Source organism: Rattus rattus, chromosome 2 (genome assembly GCF_011064425.1).
Source record: "Rattus rattus isolate New Zealand chromosome 2, Rrattus_CSIRO_v1, whole genome shotgun sequence".
NCBI lineage: Eukaryota > Metazoa > Chordata > Mammalia > Rodentia > Muridae > Rattus > Rattus rattus.
In genome coordinates this window covers 198,639,366-198,658,240 of record NC_046155.1, presented here as the reverse complement: position 1 = coordinate 198,658,240, position 18,875 = coordinate 198,639,366, and the positions used below count along the sequence as shown (strand labels likewise).

The 18,875-nt window shown below is 43.7% G+C and overlaps 1 protein-coding gene across 1 annotated transcript in view; it reads right to left on the bottom strand.

The window, feature by feature from the left end:
• The window catches only part of Plekhg1 (pleckstrin homology and RhoGEF domain containing G1), a 197,319-nt gene that overhangs the window by 95,719 nt on the left and 82,725 nt on the right, over positions 1–18,875 (bottom strand). The window contains exon 3 of the mRNA XM_032894795.1: positions 3,307–3,407. Within this exon, the coding sequence (XP_032750686.1) occupies positions 3,307–3,407 (101 nt within the window). The remainder of the gene's footprint in view (positions 1–3,306; positions 3,408–18,875) is intronic.

The following is an 18,875-nucleotide window of genomic DNA, read 5'->3' as shown; positions in this document are numbered from 1 at the left end:
CAACTATAAATATAGATTCTAGGTCTGAGAACGTGGAAATCGAAACAAATGGGGACAAAGCAAGCAATGGTTCTTCTGTATGTAGCTGGGTGTGGCAGTGCAACCCTAGCACTCTGGAGGCTACCACATAAAGACGATGAGTTTGAGGACAGCCTGGGCTACCTAGTGAGTTCAGGGTCAGCCTGGAATACACAGTGAGGCCCTGTCCCAAACAAATACACAAGCAAGCAAAACCCAGACAATTCGACAGTAAAGTTAAACAACAAATATTCTTTTCAAGACAAAGGAATATATTAGAAATTAGCGGGGTTGGGGATTTAGCTCAGTGGTAGAGCTTGCCTAGGAAGCATAAAGGCCCTGGGTTCGGTCCCCAGCTCAAAAAAAAAAAAAAGAACCAAAAAAAAAAAAAAAAAAAAAAAATTAGCAAAAGTAATATCCAAAGTGGCTCAGGGCTACTGAGCAGAGGACTTCCTGGTCTGAAAGGCTGATTCGTCATGTATGAAATTGGTGTGTCTTGTTGCACTCATTCCAACTTGAAGAGCTGCTAAAAGGATAAAGGCACTGCATGAACTGTGACTACACAAATGTGATCACTACAGCCCCTGGCATGAACCTGATGGATGGCCACCGTGTGACCTCATCTATGCCTTGTCTAACACCATCAGCAGGGTATTCCTTCACTCTGACCCAGGCATATCTTAGACAGAAATGACTTTCATGGTCAATGGACGTCTAACAGAAAAGAACAAAGAACAAACTGGAGAACAGAGAGCTCTTCCCAGTCATCAAGCTTAGGCAAAGTGGTCCTCGCTGCCAAGTGCCTTCTTGCTAACTTTCCTTTATCTTTCCTTAGGCTAGGAGACTCATGAACATTTAAACTTCAAGGAGTGAAAACTCTCTCCTGATTTCAGCCACGCTTTCCTGGTGTGCATTAAGGGCTTGAAGCACAAGGTCCTACTGTGTGGGAGGGCACATGGCTGAGTGAGCCCTGATGATGTGTATGAAGGGATGATGCCTCTAAACCTGCCCGGCCTCTGGCACAAAGGAAACACTCCACAAGTTCTTGTCATCATGAATCTACAGCCAAACCACAGAAGAGCTAGGCCAGGGGCCTCTCAGCATCTAGCATCTTTCTGGGTCACAGTTTCATTAGTGGGCTCTGGAAACTGATGCTATCCAGGGACTTGTGGAATTGCTAAATAGGGGCCTGCATTAAAACCAACACATCACTAATGAGCATGTGGCTTCTGCAGTTTTTGATGTCTTTCTCACCATCTTATTGCTGGGCTGATTTATCTAGATAGTGTTTCAATAGTGTTTCTTGGCTGTGTCTCCACATCATAAAAATCCGAGGGCCTTTTAGAAAATTCTGATGCTGTGGCCCCATCCCAGATTAATGAGTCAATTTCTATGGGTAGGATGCAGATATTGCCTTTAATAAAAATCATGTTTTTTGAGAATTTTATACAGTGTATTTTCATCACATTTTCCCCTCCTCTAACTTTTCTCTGATCCCATCACCTCCCTAGCCACTCAACTTTGCTTTTTTTCTCTTAAAAACAACAACAACAAGCCCCGCGGTCCAATTTGTGTCGGTTGACTACTCCTGAGCACTGGGTCCACCCTGGAGTATGATGGATATACCTAATGTTATTTTATTGAAGATTCCATTGAACTGATTTTGCCCCTCCCAGCAGCCATCAGTTTCAAATAGCTTCTTGGCTAAGGGCAGGACATGGTGCCCGCTTCCCTTACATGCTGGCATTTTGTCTGGCTTGAACTTGCACAGAACTTGTGAGCACAGTCACAGTCCTATGTGCATCAGCCCTGCTGTGTCTGGAAAGTGCTATTTCTTTATGGTCATTCACCACCTCTTGCTCTTACAATCTCTCTGTTCCTCTTTATAAACCTTGGGGCCTTTAAAGAAGTGATATGATCCCATTTACGGCCAGATACTGTTTGTTAGTTTGAGACAGGGTGCCAAGTAGCCCAGGCTGACCTTGAACTCACTGTGTGGCTGAGGATGACCCTTCTACTTCTGATCCTCCCGTCCCTGCAGATGAGTCCATCACCTATGTTTTTATTTGGAGCTGGGAATGAAACCCAGGTATTCAGGTATGCTTGGCAAGCACCCTACACTACCCTCACTGTGCTTTTTAAAGAGAGTTTCCCAGATGCATCAGTGGGTGGCTCAGGAACACACAAAATGGTTTCAGAGTCTGCAAGGCCAGGTGTCTCCTATGAACTAGATAGTCAGAACGGAGGATCAACAAGCCAGGTTGGTGCTACACATCAAGGAACCAAAGGGGATGAAGGGGAAGGGGGTGGATCCTGCCTGTGAGGAGCGTTTTATTGGTCCAAATAAGCAAAGAGGGATAGGACTTAGCTTGTAGTACAGTTGAATCACAGAACAAGGGAGCAATAGCAAGTATAGTGGCAGTTCACTGTGTCAAGGTGCACACCTCCAGTGGGAATGTTTTAGTGCTTGCTCCATGATGACACGGAGTTGTTCCTTTAAGTATGTCAGCTAAGAGCTTCACCACAGCCACAGGAGGGGGCATTTCCTAGTATTTGAATCTTTGTTCATAAAAGTGTGGATATCTCCCATGGGCCAGATGAAATGACAAACACCAGTACCTGTGTTTTTAGCCTGACTTCTGTGTCTTCTAAGCTGTGCTACAAACTATTACAACAGCTTATATATCTGTTTCCATTCCCTGCAGCTTCCAGTCTTGGTTACAAGTATAACTTTCTAGCTTCATGTTTACCACCCAGGACATCCTTAATACATATGCGAATTAAGTTATTTGAACTGGGGGTTGCAAGATGGCTCAGCAGGAAAGGGTACTTGCCGCCAAAGCCGGGTGACCAAAGTTCCTTTTCTGGAACCTATATGGAGGAAGGAAACAATTCCTGCAAGTTTTCTCTCACTGAGACACACACACACACACACACACACACACACACACACACACACACACACAAACAAAGACAGACACCACAAATAAACTCAAGAACATTGTAATAATTTGGTAGAAAAAAGCGTGTTGAAAATCCAGCATAGGGGTAGATTCTGGAGACCAAGCTAGTGTGATACTTGGATACCCAGCTTGCATTCTATTAGGGGCAAAAGATGGTTGATGTTCTACCAGGGACATGAGTGTACTCTCTGAGCCAGTAGAACAGACAGTGACAATATTTATGAAACTGAATCAAGGACTATGGGCGAAGATTTCTTCGGTGTGTTCACCTGAGAGAAATCCATAGTGTTCTTATGTTAGAATGACCTTTTGTGTATTAACTCACCTATTGAAGTGGTAAATATCCTGAATGTTTCCAAAAAGAGCCGCCCTGTCTTCAGTCCCCAGGGGAAGTTTGGTTTGGTCCCGGATGCATGCCAGGTAATCCTGTGAAATCAACGAACAAGGATCCTTAGGGCTCCTGGTCTTCTCTAAGACATCTTTAATATGTGAGATGAACATCAACATCTATTTTAAATAACCTATGATATTAACACAATTATTACCTCATCTCGGGGTACAAACAAATTTTCTCCCATTAAGGAGTACAAGGAGAATATGTGGCAGACATTAAAGAATTCACCCTACCCCTAACCACCAGAGCTTTCTTCCCTCTGTGGAGGCTGATCCCAGTTAATGATAATGTCAGTTAGGGCAGGATATCATTTCCTGTGTCTTTACATGATTAAGAAAACCTTGAGGGGTCTGAGGATATAGCTCAGTTGGAAAGTGCTTTCTGTACGAACATGAGGATCTGAGCTCAAGCCCTGGAACCAGCATGAACATTTCTGTGATGGTGGCCCACGCTTGTACTGTACTGGAGACAGGAGCTTGCTTGTTGGCTAGCCAGCCTAGTCTAACGTTCTAATCCCAGGCTGTTTCAAAAACCAAAGCAGACAGAACTTGAAGAACAACACCCAAGGTTGACCTCTGGCTTTCCCATTCACTATCAAACACATTTGAAATTCATACTGCCTTAGGTTTCTATTCCTGCACAAACATCATGACCGAGAAGCAAGTTGGGGAGGAAAGGTTTATTCAGCTTACACTTCTACATTGCTATTCCTCCCCAAAGAATCAGGACTGGAACTCAAGTAGGTCAGGAAGCAGGAGCTGATGCAGAGGCCATAGAGGGATGTTACAGTAAGTTGTTTCCCCTGGTTTGCTCACCTTGCTTTCTTATAGAACCCAAGTCCACCAGCCAATGGGCTGGCCCTCCCCACTTGATCACTAGTTGAGAAAATGTCTTACAAATGGGTCTCATGGAGACATTTCCTCAACTGAGGCGCCTTTCTCTGTGATAACTCCAGCTTTTGTCAAGTTGACACATAAACCTATCCAGTACGCATATAATGGGAAATCAGAAATGAAAAAAATCAAAGTGTGATAGCGTTATGTTAGACAAGTCTTTAAGATATAAAGGCATCAGATTCTTATATATAGGACATGATTCTCCTTCAAATGATAATTTAGGAAAGTTTAAAAACTCAGCATGTTACTCACTTTCGTTAAGTCTTAAGTTATATTAATGGATTTGGGAATGGAAATAAATTTATATGTCTAGCATTTAAATGTTTCTCAGATATATTCCACATCTGTTAGACCCCCAAGGGTTAAACCAACATATCCCAGGAGCTATTTGAATTGCCAGGAAAAAGGAAACTGTATGCTCCAGAGTTTATAACTCAGTATTCCTCTCTCTTAGCATTACTGAGGAATGTACTCAGTAGGAAGCAGGGACAGAGTACAGAAAAAAGTGAGAACAGCTGAAATAATGTAAAAAAAAAAAAAAAAAACACCAAAAAACTAGTCCCTCCCCAAGACTACATTGCAGCTCTACTTCCTCCCACATACCAGATGTAATCTGCAAGTATTAGGGGGCAGGTGGGCTGCAACACAATCACAAAGTGACAGGGATCCCAGAGCCCAGCTCCCGACTGTATCCCATTTCCCAGCAACACAGGAGATGTTGTGCAGAAGAATCCATGGAAGGAGAAGCTGTGACTTTGTACGCATCTGATTCTCAGTTTTTATCTCCTTCCCTAAGCCGTGCTTCTTCTTAGTCTTTGTTCCTTTCTTGAAAAGCAAAGGCTGTGCTGCTAGCTTCCTGGAGGAGCACAGATCGCTGTCTACCCCCATCGGTTTTCATTCTGGTTCTTTCCTCCTAAAAGTGTGGCCACACATGACCTTTATTATCTTTTAAAGCAAGCTTTATTGGTAATGGCTTTTCTTTTCTCCTCTTTCCTTCCTTCCCTCTCTTTCTGGAACATCTCATAAGAAAGCGGGTCACACGATTTTAGTGTAGCTAGCATCAACCCCTACTCCTCAGGTAAAGCTTGCTGTCACCATCATGAATGGGACAGTGGTAAGGAAGTTGTGTATGTGCAGAACCAGGAGCAGCTAAGCATGACAGACCTAACAGTACACTTAGAACAACAGGTCCAACCTGAACTTCATCCAAAATACACTCACTGAGAGCTCTGGAATGGGTCAGTGAGTAAAGGCCCTTGTTGACAAGCATGGTGACCCGAGTTTCCTCCCCAGAACCCTGATGCTGGCAGGAATGAACCAACTCCCACTGGTTTTCCTCTGACCTCCACACTCAGGCCATGGCACACAGTCCTCCTCCAATAGATGCCAAACAAAACGAACAAAAATTTTATATATGTTAAAAATATAAACATTTGATAGTAGTTTAGTATGATATTAGATACTTAAAGTTCTTTGTTATTTTTATATTTGTGTGTGTGTGTACACTCACACAGTGTCCAAGGAAGCCAGATGTATCTGATCTCCCTAGAGCTGTAGTTACAAACAGTTGTGAACTGCCCAGCGTGAGTACTAGGAACTGAACTTGGGTCCTCTGAAGAAGCAGTAAATGGTCTTAACCACTGAGCCATCTTTCCAGACCCTAATTAGACATTTTAAAGGGGCAGTTTGCATGTAAAATGAAAGTAAACTAGAGAATGTGGCCCCTATCAACATATCAAGCTGAGAGGCACAGCTGGGATGGCGACTGAGCTGCTAGATTCCATTAATGTTTGCTGTAGGCTGTGAATGAAGAACCCAGTCAAGAGCCTTGAAAAACCTCATCAGGGGTTATAATAGATAAAGTCTTTCATCAGATCTCTGAAGGAAAGTGCTTTGAAACCCTGAGAGTCCATGGCAGAGACCCCGTATTTTTAAGAATTGCTTGCTTTTTTGATGTTGTTGAGAAAATAGGCCACTAGGAATCCACATTTTTGTAGGTCACTCTAGATAACAGATCAAAGTTTACTGGCCACAACTGGTTCCCTGCTCTGACCATAATTAAGTCTTTTAAATAGGGGACATTAACCCTGAACCAGTTACTGGAAACTAGTGTAGCGTGTGCTGTCCTGGTAGCTGTAATCATACACAGCCAAAATGAGAGGCTGGAAACTCAGCCTAATAACAGTTCAGTCTCTGTCCAAATGACGGAGTGCGGACATCAGTAAACCCTTCAAGAGCCCATCACACTGCCTATTAATTTCACTGGCTTCATGTTAGCACCTATGGCCATCACACAGCTCATCACCAATCCACACAAGATGTCTGCACGGGAAAGAATTCTTGGCTAAAAAGGAATTCACTGTGCTTGAGACAGGAGACAACTGACAGAGTCACTCAGAAAGAGAACTTCCTACCACTCAGTTTCCCTATTGTAACTGTAAAATGTGCTTTAGTGCATCTAGTTTTTAAGTAGTCTATGTTCCTAAGATTCATTGGGTGGCGTGTACATGACTGTCCTCCTATGGCTTTTTATTTGAAAGTATCAAAGTAGAGTCTAACTTAGGGCCTGTCAAGGTCTTTTTTTGGAGAGAGCATCTTCTCCATTTTGCAGAATGGTCACCATCTGATATTGTGTTGGGAAACCAGAGTGACTTACATTTATATACTGATTTACAGTGTTGAAGCACACTCCCTTCCACTCAGCCAGTCTTCCTCCTGCTTTTCCGAGGGCGTGCCAAATTCTATTTTACAAGCTAGAAGTTTACAAACTGAATTACACAGGGTTCCTTCCTCCAAGGAGCTGACTCCTTGGCTAGCTGAAAAGGCAACTAAATGCTAAATGACCAGTAAATGTCCAGAAGAGAAGGACCTACATATTCAGTAGAGAAGGAACCACAGGCAAAGGCAGAAGTGGTCCATTCCAGGAAGGGATTGTAGCCCTTGGGAGGAGAGAAGATCTTTTTAAAGAGAGACACTTGTGCTACCAGATAACTGACAAACAATGGATGACAAAGGAAAATCTTGTACCAGAATTCCACACTGGGGGTGAGTACATACATTGGGTGTATGTACATACATACATACATATGGTTATATATATGAGAAAATATGAGATAGGGATATATACATATACATCATACACATATATATCATATACTATACATACATATATACCTATACGTATACTTCATGCCACCAAAACCCCCTGCTGCAAAGCCACTTCCATCAGGCAGCAGTACAGAGCCTCTTTCCCCTCCAAGTCCTAACTTTTTCTTCTTTTGTAACTCTTCCCTTTCATTTCCTTCGATTTCTTTTTCTTTTGGATGCTTGCCAGAAGTCTAAGAATACTTTCCCAGGCACCCTGGCTTTCCCCACCTGTCCTCTGAAGCTCCCACTGCTGCCCTCTCTGTGCCATATACACCTGGCTTCTGCCAGGCAGCTGCCTGTTGACTTCCATTGCATAACGCACTGGCCTAACTTAAATGGCATGCCTGTCTTCCTCTTCTCTGTCTCCGATTCCCTGGCAGCTGCTGAGATTTACAGCTTGCCTGTCCTGTTTTTCCTCCCAAACACTAATAAAATTGTCCTGGTGCTTCCTTCCAAGTCTACTTCTAAGTTCTTTTATTAGCAAAACTATCCAGACAAACAATCCAAAAGAGCCCACTCCAAATTCTCTAACAACAGTGGTAGCAATCGGAGGATGCAATGAGATAAATACTCCAGCATCAGTACCAAAACGGCAACCATAGGAAGGCTGGTAGACCAGAGCCAGTACATGTGGGAGCACGACTCAAACCTGAGAGCAGTGGAGGGGGGGCATTTAACAAGTGATGGGGGTGAGGGTAGGGAGTGTGTCCAGTGAGAGACAGGCTTTGATCAACTGGCCTAGCCGTTGCTGGTCTCCAGGGGAGGAAGTCAGGATTTAATTTCTTTTTCCACATTTTGTCACTGAGGAGGAATGAGCAATTCTACTGGTTCCGTACAGGACACTTTACTGTCCACTGAGGTAGCAGGTGGGTTGAAAGGCACTGAGTACCCAGGATCCATGGCTTCCTCTTTTGTTGGGTCATTACTAGGAGTCAGCTGGACTAGGGCCTAGGCACCCACTATCTTCCCTCTTCCCTTTTAGTTTTATTCAGGTAGTCAGCCTGCAAAGGCCAAAGTAAGTAGTTATAGATCTTTCTGACAGGCTGGAAATTTCCCCACTCTAACACGATCTTTCTGTGACATCTCTGAGGATTTGTGGTGGAAGGAGACAGCCTATGTTGACTTGTCACAAGTAGACAGTAGGGCTTTGAGTATCTCAGTCTTGTAAGTCTGCCCCTATCAGGGGCCAAGCTCTGAATAGGGCTTCTGTTTTGTAGCCACTGTCCTCTGCAGAGCATGCCCGGGGATGGCTATGCCTGCTAAGGCTTAGCCTAGAATCTCAGGCCTCTGACTGAATCCCCACTTGGTCACCTTGGCATTCTGTTCCTAAGGGAATGGAATGGAAGGTAGCATTAGCCTAGGGGTAGAGATAACACACAAACATTGGACCTGTTAAGATTGTGGTGACCGAAGGACATCACTGAGGGATCACCAGGACAGAAGTGACCCGTGAATAGTTGGCCAAGGGAGTTCTGGCTCATCTCTGAAGAGTTGAGGTCCATCTTAAAGACAATCTATTGATAGAAAGTGGGAGCTAATGCTTATCCTATGTTTCAGGGTCAGTGACCACAGCAAGTGCCCGCCTATGATTAAGTGATTTAAGGGGATCGCAGGGCCAGCACACTCCAAGCTCAGCAGACCAGCATTCTACACTAGCAGGAAAGAGCCACCCGGGCGTCCTCTACCATAGGAGGAATAGCTACTGTAGCTCCTGCAAAGAGAGGCTTAGCAAGGAGATGCAAGACTTTGGGTAGCGGTGAATACAGTGCACACCCCGATGGAGACCAGGACCTGGGCAAAGATGAGGAAGAGGTGATTCCCTGGACTATAAGGGTCTTAAAGTACAGAGCTGCCCATGATGCCTCTCGCTTATCCCTGAAACAATCTTAGGAAGGCTGGGTAGGAATGGATGTCTAACTCTAACCCTAGAAGGGGCTATTGATCAATTTGGAAGAAGGGTAGTAGATTAATTGACATAGGAGGAAGCAGGAAAAAGAATCTTGAAACTGTAAGATGCCACCCATAACTCTATTATAATGTATAATAACTCTATTATAATGTATAATAACTCTATTATAATGTACTCAGTAACGGCTTGGGGGTGCATGCTGTGCTTTATGTCCTGTGTAGAGGGGTAGAAGAATGTTCAGAAATGACAGTATATCCTGAGAGAGAGAGAGAGAGAGAGAGAGAGAGAGAGGAGAGAGGAAGAGGAGGAGGAGGAGGAGGAAGAGGAGGAGGAGGAGGAGGAGGAAGAGAATGAGGAGGAGGGGAAGGGGGAAGAGAAGGAGGAGGTGGAGGAGGAGGAGGAGGAAAACAATTAAACAATTAAAATTTAGGTCACGGGTATGGCAATTTGAGTGGGATAAACATTATTTACAAGGTGTTGAACCATTTTCAAAGTAGATAAACTTTTAATCTTCTTTTCTTCAAATAAACCACTGAAATCTTAGAGCGAAAATGCCTGCAGTGGTTGGCAGATAAAGTCTGAAAGTTCTAATATGGAGGCTGATGTCTGTCTATTGCTTTCTCTATCCAATGCTTCTGTGGGAGGAGGGCACTGTCAAAGGAATGGGAGCTGAGAGCCTGTAGGTTCTCAGCTGCCCTATCAGGCCCCAAACAAAAGATGGCATTATGGAGACAATGCTACACATCCTCAGAGAACAGGGTGGCTTTAAGTGCTGTTGTCAGGGAATACCTCTATAAGTGTCTCTGAAGGGAGGGGGAGGAGAGGAGAAGAAGAAAGAAAGGGAAGAGAGTGAGAAAGAGGAGCAGAAGAGGGTGGTAGAAAGAAAAACAGGAAAAATGAAAGACAAAAATGGGGGACTGAAAGAGTAGAAAGGGGAAAGAGGGAGGAGTGGGGGGATGTCACACAGAACATTAGACTTAGAGGCAGCTCCTCCTCCTGCTGACAGGAGCTCAGGTCTTATTTCAGGTTTCCTAATCTATTGCACAGAGGCTGGTCCTACTGACAGTATGTGGACCTCTGTTAAGGACTCAGAGATGTTTTGATAAAAGAATAAAAAACTCTGAGGTTTCGCCTCATTTAAGTTCTGTAAGATTTTTCAATACACAAAACCAGTGAAAAATGCAAGGAATGGCCCTCTAGTCAAGCTTTGACAAATGACTTGTGCTTGCTCAGGGCTCGCTATTGTCTCCCTTTATCCTCCTGAACATGGTTGCTAAGGTCTCTTCATAGTGAGGACACCAGACACCAGACCTGTGGGAGTGGGGAGTGGGCAGGTAAGGGAGCCAGCAGCTCTCCCCAGAATGGAAGTTTCAGGAAGGGGGAGAGAGCATGGATTTTGTTAAAAACAGATCTGTTGAGAAGGACAATTACTAGAGCCAGGAATGTTTGAATTGGTTTTCTCCTAAAGCCTTTAAGCAGAACAGAGTCCACAGAGCAAGGTTTCTAAAAATCGATTCAACCGTTCATCTCTTCATGTAGCGTTTGAGACAGTTTGGATAACGGCCCAGGCTGGCCTGGAATTTGCAATCTTCTTGCCTCAGCCTCCCTGGCAGTGCACACTACAGATACAATGTGCGGCTGGCTCTGCCTGTGTTAAGACTTCTTTATGCTCAGGGTGGACGCCTCTCATGACCATTGCAGAATCACTGGAGCTCACAGGCCATCCAGTCTAGCGGATTCACAATCTCTAGGTTAAGTAAGAGGTTCTTGATCAAAAAAAATATATATATAAGGTGAAATGTGATTGAAGAAGACATTGATGCTGATCCCTGGGCTCATGTGTAAGCACATGTATGCACCTTCCTTCCCACACAAACATATGTGAACATGTAAATACCCCTCTCCCTGACTAAAATGCACTTAAAGTTTTCAAAGGGCAAGGACCACACTCTCATGTGTTAATATAAGGGTAGACACATGGCACTTTGGAGAAATACTGTTGAAGAGCCAACCAGCCTCTATATCCACAAACTACAATTCTTTTTAATCATATCGGCATTTCTACCTACTAATGACTGAATCAAAAAAACAGAACAAACCAATGCAGAACAGGAAAGCTTTTTCTAGACAGTCTATATGCCTTTGGATAGAGTTTAATATGACATTGAAACTTTTTTTTTTTTTCAAAATGGGCTACCAGAATGTCTAGTAAAACTCCCTAAAGAAAAGGCACAGGACCCAGTACCCTGTGGGCACTGACCAGACAGGTGTTAGAACACATCTGTTGGCAGCTGTTGTACAGGACATGCTTCAGTCCTAGTCACTTGTAGGTAAGACCAGACCAGAGTGGAGGCATTCCTGCTAGACCTAGCTTCCCACTGAACCAGGAGATCTCCAGCGCACATGATACAAACTGGTCTTTTGAATCCATGAGGGCAGTAACTTTGAAACAACCTGCTTTTGTTCTCTGTTTCTGCTTTCTTCAACCCTTTCCTGTCTATAAAAGCAACCTCATCAGAACACACTTTCCATTTTATAGAATAAGGTGGTGGCTGGTTCTCACTGCACAAATCAAAACCAATTAAGAACCTCAAAGCAAGCTTATTATAATTTCACCTTTTGACAGAGAAGCTAAGTGACTACAATCTCAGGATTCATCCTTCTCCTTTTATTTAAATTTATTTATTTGTTGTTTATTTTGGTTGGTTGGTTTGTTTTTGAGGCAGGCTTTCTCTATGTAGTGTTGGGCTGTCCTAGAACTTGATTTGTAGACCAGGCTGGCCTCAAACTCAGAGATCCACCTGCCTCTGCCTCCCATCTATCACCTGATTCTCCCTTCTTGTGTCTTTCTTTCCTCCTTACCTGGCTGACTTCACATAGCATCTTTTTTTATACTGCTTTTGGCTTTCTCAGCACCAAGCTACATAAGAAAACAGACAGATGCAATTAGAAAAGGCTACATCCGAACAAGAGAAAGTGTGGCTGCCCAAGGACATATAGGAAAGATGGATGTGTTGGCAATACCTGTAAGTATCTGAAAATAAAAAGCCAACTCATCTTAACCACAAGCAGAGGGCAACTGGCATTATTTGAATCATGGTACGTTGCTTGTAGCTTCAGCTACCTTGCCTAGCTCCAGGAATGGGTGGCCCAACCAGCCCCGACCCAGCCTCCCTTGAATCCACAGACAAAACACAAACACACACACACACACACACACACACACACACACACACACACACACACACACACACACACACACACACACACACGTTCATTTTCAACTTGCCTTCCTGGCACAATTGCTGGGCATTACTAAACTCCTGCTGCTAGTATGCCCTTAGCTCCTCATTCCTGCTTGCCCTAATCTTTAGTGCCTAGTTACATCTAGTCCTTGCTAACATCCCTGACCACCCTACCTACAGGCCACCATTCCTCCCTGAGACCTCACATGGCTGCTTGGTTTTTCTCTCACCAAAGCATGGCAAACTCCCTTTGCATTTGGCTCTTTACCTCCAGGGACCCAGAAGTCACGCCTATTCCTTCCCAGCAATTGGCCCATGACTTCTTTACTGATAGATCAAGAACTATTTGGGAAACAGGATCTTAGCATCAGAACTGCCCTTATAATGGTACTTAGGGAAAAGTAAACAAATTCCTCAAAAGGGATTTTTATAGTGTAGAGAAATTACACACCAGTGAATAAGAATGCATTATAGGATAATTAAACTTTAGCTTCCTTCCTGGCTATTGGTTAATATCATCATCAGTATCCTCAGACTTACTGCTAGGTACTGACTCCTTACTTTACATATGTCATCTCATTTACTCTGCACCACACCCTAATGGATGTTAGTATTCACCCCCTCTCTCTGGAAGCATCATTTTCCCCAGTCAGTCAGAGAATAAATGACTGAAGTGATGTGGACACTAGGATTCACTGACCAGCCAAGCACTGACACCCTGCATCCCATGTCAAAGGCTTTATTCTTTGACACATATCTTTAAGCAAGAGGGAAGTTTGCTACTGGTTTATTCTAGGATTTAAATGTAGTTTTTATTAGGAATCTACCAGACACAACCACTTTCACTTAGAAGCCACCTATCATGTGCTGGAATGACTACAGACTGTAAGACATTACTGCCAGTCCCATTTACGCATCCAACTCTTTGCTATCAGATGTTCATATACACTCATTCCTGGTATGAATTTTCATCAGCTAAGTTCCACCAAATCTGCTTTGTGCTCCCTACCACTTTCCATTCAGGTTCTACTGTGTCCTCAGAGTGGCTCACACATTTGTTTCCTTTGCTCGCATGACTGCTCTCAACTCCTTTACAACATACAGCTGCCTCTACCTACCAAGTACAGTATCAGCACTGTGCTAATTTTCAAGTCTCAAAACAAAACACCAAACCCCCCCCCCAAGAGACCAACCAACCAACCAACCAAAACAATTCTAAGATTCTATAAGAGCCTGAAAACTCTTGTGTTTTGAGGCTGGAGGGTTAGGCTTTCCTCTTGAAGATTCAGAGATTCCCAGAGCAAAGACAGAATTGCCACCACTGGAAGCAAAGCTCTGGCCAAAAGGAGGTGCTGCCATATTGAAGTGAACAGGTATATATGGGGCTCAGAACCAGCATGCAAAAACATCATGCCACTGTGTACTGGTGTGTTCCACTGTGTCACATAGGAGCATACAGATGCTGTAAACATCTCAGTGGAATGCAGACTGTGTACAACACCTTCTCATATTTTCTCTCATGGTGTTCCAACTCCCTTCAAGAGCTCTGCATATCACTTTGCTACATGGGTGGCCTAAAAGCTTCACCAGCCAGAAAAATGACTAGGGATTCCAGAAGCAAAAATAGTCCCATGTCACAAATCCAAGAATGACCTACCGCCTACCCAGAAACTAATTCTGGGAACACTGAAATCAAGAGACCAAGTAATGGCCCATTCAAAGAGGTATATAGCTTTCCTACATATATGTTACCAATGGTCACATGCTTAACTTAGACAGTGATGAATCACATCAGTTATGTCATATATTAGAACACCTCCCAACTATTACAAAGCCTGTGATAGCAACATAGCTACTTCTCCAAGAGCACACTCTCGGGGTTCATCTGATGGAGAAGAAACAGGCTTTAAAAATATAGTCTCGTGGACTGGAGGGATGGCTCAGTGCTTAAGAGCACTGGCTGCTCTTCCAGAGGTCCTGAGTTTAATTCCCAGCAACCACATGGTTTATAGCCATCTATATAATGGGGTCTGATGCCGTCTTCTGGTGTGTCTGAAGACAGCTACAGTGTACTTATATACACAAAATAAATAAATAAATAAATCTTAAAAAGAAATAAAGACTCATGTTGCTAGTGCTAAATATCTTGGAACTCTGACTGTGACACAAACTAAGGTTTCAGTTGGCCGCCAAAGTTGGGGCTATCTGAATAAAATTATTTAGAGAGAGGAAAAATCTGGAAGAGGATAGCTCAACTTTTCACTTACAAAGGCACGCAGATGGTAACAGGGCTCTTTATGCTGTGTCTTCTCAATAATGACAGGACCTTGTATTACCAGAGATGGTTGACAGCAAGTATGTCACTACTGCTGTTGGCACTAGTAACATACTTGTGGGGCAGAGCTTATTGGAAAATTTCAATGTGCAAATAGAGTTTGTTAGCTTTTGAACGAAAAGTGGCTGTGGTCTGTCCTACCTCATAGTGTTTTTGAGGAGGAACTTGAGAGCCAGAAGACTGAACTTAGAGCTACTGCAGATAGGCGTGAATGCGGAGTGTCTGGTACTGGACTCTAGACACCTAGAACAGAGCTGCAGTGGTCAGTTATGGAAGGTTTGTCTTTATATAGTTCCCACTAAAGAGCTAAAGCAATGGATTCTCTAAGTGAGGTCAGTCGGCAGCATACCTCAGGACTCAGAAGATGAGAGTGGTGGGTGGGTGTGCAAGCATCACATAGTACCTGGAGCCCACACAAAGCAGGACCTTCCATAGTGAGCCCCACCTTCTGGCCTTCATTCTCACATAAATCTCCTGTCTTGTAAAAGACGGAAACTTTAGTTATCTGAAAAGCATGCAGTCTGCTTTTGCTCAGATCACAAAAAGAGAATAGAGCTAGACAGGAAAATGGCTCAGTGGTAAAACATGTGCCTAGCACCCACGAGGCCCTGGGTTCAGTCCTCAGCAGCACAAACAAACAACAGATTAGTGCTTTAGATGTCCATCTAACCTCTCAAAATATCACTCAGAAGAACCCTGTCCTGTGAGCAGATCTGCCCTTCACTCTCACCATCTCTGTTTGTCTCTGTCATTCTGTCTCTTTAAGTTCTAAGGACCGAGATACCTGCAGGCAAGTATGTGGGGCTTTTAATCAATCAATCAATCAATCAATCAATTACTTATTTTCAATTAATGATTGATGTGGGAAGGCCCAGCCCTCTGTGGGCAGCACCACACTGGATGGGTGTTTCTGGGGAGTATAGGACGTAGCTGGTTGAATGTGAGCCCGAGGAAGGAGGCAGTGAGCAAGCATCCCTCTGTGGGCTCCGCTGGGTCCTTGCCCTGACTTTGTTACTTAGTTTCTGGTGTTTATCACAGCAATAGGAGGAAGCCTACTAAAATACTTAACTCAGGATTAACTCATCTTCAGGATTCCTCCATCCTCCTCCGGTATCTCAGTGGGTTGGATTTTCTCCTTAGTGGTTCCAGGACATTCCTCAGGAGAGCTAGCTAGCAAGTCTCTCACAGAATAACGAGAGCAAGGCTAGGAACCATGCTCCAGCTTACCCACCTTGATGGACAGAATTAGTCTCTGTAATGTGAGCCTGTGCTACCAGGATAAAGAGAGCCAGACAGGCAAGGGTTGGCGGGCGGGCGGGGGTGGGGGTGTCACTCTGTGTCAGTGTCAGGAGCTGCATAGACTTTCAACCCAGCTCAACATTCCTTCTGCTCTCCCTCCTTTGTCACAGTGGACAGTTCTTACAACGCCATCTTTGGCAGATAACAGAGCCTGCTAACCTCGATTCTCCTTTTTAACTTTCCCCCACACTGGCGGAACTCCTGTCTCTTGCAAGAAAAGAAATGCTTTTCTAATCAAAAGTAGATTAACTCCCACCTTTCCACTGCATTCGCAACACTGCTGTCCAGGCCTTAAACAGACCCCAGGGGGAGTGATTTATCCCTTGCTTTGTGCAAAACAGAACAAAAGGGGCCCTAGGCTGGGCAACTCAGCATTAACCGTGGGCTAGCTCATAGACCCCGCCTTACTCTCCGCCCACTTACAGATTGCTGGAGGCCTGGGTGCAATCACAAAGGCAAGGCCTGCTCAAAAACAAAAGAGATTCGGTAGCTTTTCTTGTTGACACAGAAAGAGAAAAAAATTTTAACCTCTAAACAAGTTTCACTAATCCCCCTGATTAAAATACAGGTAGCTTTATTTTCATGATAAATGCTATTTGAAATTAGTTCCAGAAAGATTAATATTAATGCAAGGACTTTACAGCTCCAATCCCACATCACCAACCCCTGTGATGCAGAAAGCATAATCTACAGCAGCAGGGTACTGTTTGTCCGTGTTAATTAAAAATAACAAAAGGAAATATTTTAAAGTGTAAAGAGTGGCCTCTCCCAACTCAACACACACACACACACACACACACACACAAACACACACACACACACACACACACACACACACACACACACACACACACACACACACACACACACACACATACACACACACACACACACACACACACACACACACATACACACACACACATACACACACACACACACACATACACACACACACACAAAAACAAAATGCATACATACAAAAAAAAACACAACACATACACACATGCACACAAACACATACACACACACATACACATACACACACACATCTACACATACACTCACACATCCACGCACACACATACATAACATATTTTTTGCCCGTCTGATTATTTGTATGTATGTGTGTATGTATGTAAATATGTATTTGTATGCATCTATATATAGTATATGTATGTATATGCATGTATATATGTATATCTCTGTGTGTGTATGTGTATACATGCAAATATATGTGTATATATGTGCATTACATGTGTATGTGTATGTGCATTTATACATGTATATATGGCATGTATGTATACATGTTTGTATGTGTATATGTGTGTCTGTATGTGTCTGTATGTGTATATTTATGTATGTGTGTTGTATATGTGTATACATGTGTATGTATATGAATGTATGTACATATGCATGTATTATGTATACTTTGAGATTACAGCAGGCTATTGGGTGACTTCCTTGATCACTCTTACTGTTTCTGTCAATCACTGAACTTCGAGCTTGCTACTTCAGCTCCAATGGCTGCAGAGCCCTTGCGATCTTCCTGTCTCCATCTTCCTGTGTTAGGGTTACAGGCATGTGCAGTTGTGCTTGGCTTTGGTGATTCAAACTCAGGTCCTCATTCTCTCGGAGTAAACCCTCTTACCTACTGAGACACCTCGGCCTCTGGAGTCACTGTTTAACTGGCTCCGAGTTTCTGGCTGGGATGAGAGGAAAGTTCTGGAAATGGACAGTAGTGATGTCCACATAACATTGTAAGCTTGTTTACTGCTGTCATGGGTGTGTGTGTGGATAAAACACTTGGGTGTGTCTACTTTACTAGCACTAAAAGGACTCATTTTGTTTATGTAAGACAAACATCAGACAACTTATTTTAGACACTGCAGCCATTGCTTCTTGCTATTTCTCTCTATCAGAAAAGGGACCTGGGTTGATGGCAGCCGTTACAAGCTTTCGCTATTCCTGCAGAGGGCCTGGGTGTGGCTGCCAGCACCCACCCGGTGGTTCACAACCATCCATAACTCTAGTTATGGATGTGGTTTGCCCTGGAGTTATCTGTATTTTGATGCTAATTCCGCTGCCTCAAGGACAGCTGCCTAATCATGTACTCAGGACTCAGGTGACTTCACCAGAACCTTCTCCCCACTGAATTTGTAAAATACAGGTGAGGGGCAGTAACAGGAGGCCTGGCATTGGATGAGAAGGAAGGATGGTTGGGAGAAGAGATTGAAAGAAGAGAAGGAGACTGGAACGGAAAAGAGAAGAGGCAGGAGGGACAGGGAGAGAAGCCATGGTAGGACAATATGGCGGGTGATGTTAAGATTCCACACTGTAACTTTACAAGTCATTATGAATGTTTTTAAGGGATGGATTGGGCTTTCTTTGTTTAAGTAGGCAATTATATCTTATCAATTGGGCCAAAGGTTACTGTGTTGTGTAGTCTTTCATGTAGCAATTTAAATGTAAGATAGTGTGCTGCGGCTGGTCTGGGCCGCCACAGAGTTGGGATGTGTGTTTCTGGCATGGAAGCCTGCCTTGGGAATTAGATAGGTAGAGAGATTGCTGCCAGACTCAGAAAGAGGCCTTCGGCAGTGTGATATGGGATGGAGCAGAGCGGGTGAGACGCTTTGCTGACTGAGAATTAAGATATCTAACAGATATCT